We start from the raw sequence: 4498 nt of genomic DNA, 5'->3' as shown, positions 1-4498 counted from the left end.
TAAGAAGAGGAATGTTAGTCTCTGTAATACCATAAAAGCTTACAAACACACCTGTTACACATCTTTCTCTTACTTCAATACTGCTCTCCAATATTGTTTTCTTTTTCTTATAGCTCAATGATCCTGAATAGACAAAGTTCTGTCTGTTCCCATCTCCAGAGTTAATAGGCCATGATAGATGGCCTGCTGAGTGATTGGCACCGTACTTACACTGTCTTACTTATGTTTTTCCTGTGCCTCAGTTTCTTCATCTATAAAGTAGGAATAATAATAAACCTATCTTATAGAGTTTGGGGGATTCATTGAGTTAGTATTGGTAAAGCACATGGTAAATTATAGATAAATATTTGTTAAATAAAAACCTTGATTAGCATATTGGAAGCACTCTATAAATATGAACTATTATTATTTTATCATTGTTTTTGATTCATTTCGTCCTCACCACAATAATGGGGTTATTATTGCTTACATTTCACAGATGATGAAACTGAGGCTCAGAATGTTTAAGTAGCCTGATGAAAGTCACACAGCTAATAAATGGCAGGGCCAGGATTCCCATCCAGATCTCTGACTGCAAAGCCCATGCTCCTTTCACTCCCCAAAACTGCACACTGCATGAGACATAGCAGAGACTTAATAAACATTTGTTGGTCAAATGAGTCTGTAGACTCCCTCACTAGAAAGCCGTGGATGAGGAAGGTACAGGTCACATGCATGGGAAGCTTTGCCTTGATCTACGAAGAAGTCTGCTCTGGCATGTCTACAAAGCCCATCCTTATGTCCAAAATGAGTCAGGCTGAGCGTGAAGCACTGTGAAATTTGGTGGCCAGTGCCAGACCCTTAGCGTGCAGGGCAGCCACCTACCCAGCAAGACTAATCATTCTCTGCTACAAACCATCAGCAAGGAGCGTTAAAGGAAACAAGCAGCCCCCTTATATACAAAGGAAAAATATAATGGAACCATCAAAGACACATGAAATTAAGTATATTATTAAGCATAAGTCAGGGTTCAATACATTATTTGATAACGTAAAAATCACAATTATTTCATCAATAAAGAAAATTTAAAGTGCCCTCACCACCACATTCACACTCACAAAGTTCAGTCTTTGCCACACAGTACTAACCCTTTACTGGGACATTTTACAGACGCGAGTGCCTGTGACAAGTGCCCTGATGACTTCTGGTCCAATGAGAACCACACTTCCTGCATTGCCAAGGAGATTGAGTTTCTGTCCTGGACTGAGCCCTTTGGGATCGCACTCACCCTCTTTGCTGTGCTGGGCATTTTCCTCACTGCCTTCGTGCTGGGCGTCTTCATCAAGTTCCGCAACACGCCCATTGTCAAGGCCACCAACCGAGAGCTCTCCTACCTCCTCCTCTTCTCCCTGCTCTGCTGTTTCTCCAGCTCCCTGTTCTTCATTGGGGAGCCCCAGGACTGGACCTGTCGCCTGCGCCAGCCGGCCTTTGGTATCAGCTTCGTGCTCTGCATCTCGTGCATCCTGGTGAAAACCAACCGCGTCCTCCTGGTGTTTGAGGCCAAGATTCCCACCAGCTTCCACCGCAAGTGGTGGGGGCTCAACCTGCAGTTCCTGCTGGTCTTCCTCTGCACCTTCATGCAGATCGTCATCTGTGCCATCTGGCTCAACACCGCGCCCCCCTCGAGCTACCGCAACCACGAGCTGGAGGATGAGATCATCTTCATCACCTGCCACGAGGGCTCGCTCATGGCACTGGGCTTCCTGATCGGCTACACCTGCCTGCTGGCTGCCATCTGCTTCTTCTTCGCCTTCAAGTCCCGGAAGCTGCCGGAGAACTTCAACGAAGCCAAGTTCATCACCTTCAGCATGCTCATCTTCTTCATCGTCTGGATCTCGTTCATTCCCGCCTACGCCAGCACCTACGGCAAGTTTGTCTCTGCCGTGGAGGTGATCGCTATCCTGGCAGCCAGCTTTGGTTTGCTGGCCTGCATCTTCTTCAACAAGGTCTACATCATCCTCTTCAAGCCATCCCGTAACACCATCGAGGAGGTGCGCTGCAGCACCGCGGCTCACGCCTTCAAGGTGGCGGCCCGCGCCACGCTGCGCCGCAGCAATGTCTCCCGCCAGCGGTCCAGCAGCCTTGGGGGCTCCACGGGATCTACCCCCTCCTCCTCCATCAGCAGCAAGAGCAACAGCGAGGACCCCTTCCCGCAGCCCGAGAGGCAGAAGCAGCAGCAGCCGCTGGCCCTGACCCAGTGCGCGCAGCAGCCGCAGCCGCGGCCGCCCTCGACCCTGCAGCTGCAGCAGCAATCGCAGCAGCAACCCAGATGCAAGCAGAAGGTCATTTTCGGCAGTGGCACAGTCACCTTCTCGCTGAGCTTTGACGAGCCTCAGAAGAGCGCCATGGCTCACAGGAATTCCACGCACCAGAACTCCCTGGAGGCCCAGAAAAACAACGACGCCCTGACCAGACACCAGGCGTTACTCCCGCTGCAGTGCGGGGAGACAGACTCGGAACTGACCGCCCAGGAGACAGGCCTGCAGGGGCCTGTGGGTGGGGACCACCAGCCAGAGATGGAGGACCCGGAAGAGATGTCCCCAGCACTTGTAGTGTCTAATTCACGGAGCTTTGTCATCAGCGGTGGAGGCAGCACTGTCACAGAAAACATGCTGCGTTCCTAAAACGGAAGGAGAAGGCCAGTCCAGGGGGAATTCCAGAGAGGTTTCCTGGGATCACGGTCTCCGACAGGGATAAGGAATCGCCCCAGACTCCTTTCCTCCAGGAAGGAGGAATAAGACACCCCAAATGCGTGGAACTTAGTTGCACTGCCACAAACGACAGTGAATTGACTAATGTTCCCTTTAAAATTAAAAAGAGGAGAGCTGTGTGCTTCTGTGGTTGGATTTGTCAGAGCGCTGAGATCCCCGTAGTCAGGTTCGCTGTTCATGTCCCTGCCTCTGTTCTCCTCCTCTGTTCTATCCCACTCAACAGCCCGGAGATGAAACCAAGGCTTTAAACTACCCACCTACTCCCCCTGTTTTATGGGTTCTGGTTTTTGGTTTTAATACTGAAATGTTTGCCCTGAACTTTGCAGACAGCCTGGTCCAGAGACAAAAGTGTGCAGAGTGACAGAACATCAGATTTGACCACCACTAGAGTTGAGTCTGAAAGACAGAATGTCACCAGCACTGCCCAACACTGTGATGATGGAAAGAACTTGAAATGTCCAAAACTGTAAGGTGAATGTGTCCCCTCCTATTTATGAAAACCATAAAATATTTAGACTCTTACTTGCTGCTGCTATCATGTGACACTGAGAAGGTTAGCATCCCTCCTGTACCAGGACATCTGGTTTGGTCCAGAATGTGTTAGTGATGTCATGTTTAGATTCCATGATCACAAGAATCACCTCAGATTGTTGGGAAGGGACTGCATGAATCCAATGATCTGTATCTGTAATTAATATTGCCATATGTAGCTTTATCCTTAAGAAAATACTTCTGTCGTAATAGTCCGTGGACAATATAAACTGGGAAAAAGTGCCCCAGTCTGGTTTATATAAGGCAGTATTATTGAGCTCCATTTTCCTTGCCCATCCCACCACCTGCACCCCCATGAGCTAAGGCCTATGTGAGTCCTTTCAGGGCCCCAGGGGTCCAGAAACTCCCCGCTTCCCTGCCGCAAAGGCTTCCTGAAGCCAAATCCATGCCTTCCCCTGTGAAGAATAAGCTCCCAGTCACTGGCCTCCTACCAGTTGCTGGGGTAAGAAAATGTGATTCTGAGAGAGCTCTCATGGGGAATTACTGGCACTCTACCCCCCAAATGCTGTACCTACGTTCCCTCCAGCAGTGGGAGTCTGCCCACAGGTAGTTACAGGATTGAACGTTGAACGGCATGCTGCTGAACGGTCAGGCTCTGGAGCTAGAGAGACCTGGGTTCAAGCACTGGGTTGGTCACTGACAAGTTGCGTGACCGTAGGCAGGGAACCTTGACCTCACTCAGCCCCGGCTTCTTTGTGTCTAAAATGGGGGTAATAATCATTCTTTTCCCTCAGAGCTCTTATGTGGATTAAATGAGATAAATGCATGTAAAGTACTTTAGCATGGTGCCTAGCCCATAGTAAGCAGTCAATAAATATTAGTTAATATTATTCCTGATATTGTAAATTTTTTTCACGTGTTTAAAATACAAAACAACACATTTATTTACCATTCAGATTTTAACAACAAGCTCACTGAGCACAATAACTTTCTCCATAATAAGCCCAAGAACTCTAGGGCCCAGTTCAAGGGGTCCTGAGCGACACTGCTCATGGTGAAGCCAGAAGGTCACTCCCCCACGCGCCCCATGCTACCTCCACCTCTGGTGCCAGAACCCAGATCTCTAGCACCAAGGGGAGACCATTCCACTCTGCATTAATTTCCCAGATCACTCTAAATGCTGCCCTTAGGCCAAGGTCAGGTAGAGCAATCAAATCTGTGGGGTCCTCATGACTTCTTCCTCTGACCATTTTTCT

General features: G+C 49.0%; 1 protein-coding gene across 1 annotated transcript in view; it reads left to right on the top strand.

Annotated features, from left to right (window-relative positions):
• Window positions 1–4182, top strand: part of CASR (calcium sensing receptor) — a 30248-nt gene extending 26066 nt beyond the window's left edge. The window contains exon 6 of the mRNA XM_004278557.3: window positions 1150–4182. Within this exon, the coding sequence (XP_004278605.1) occupies window positions 1150–2663 (1514 nt within the window). The 3' untranslated portion in view covers window positions 2664–4182. The remainder of the gene's footprint in view (window positions 1–1149) is intronic.
• The last annotated feature ends 316 nt before the right edge of the window (window positions 4183–4498 follow it).

Source organism: Orcinus orca, chromosome 5 (assembly GCF_937001465.1).
Source record: "Orcinus orca chromosome 5, mOrcOrc1.1, whole genome shotgun sequence".
NCBI classification, from domain to species: domain Eukaryota; kingdom Metazoa; phylum Chordata; class Mammalia; order Artiodactyla; family Delphinidae; genus Orcinus; species Orcinus orca.
This window is presented reverse-complemented; position numbering and strand designations above follow the sequence as displayed.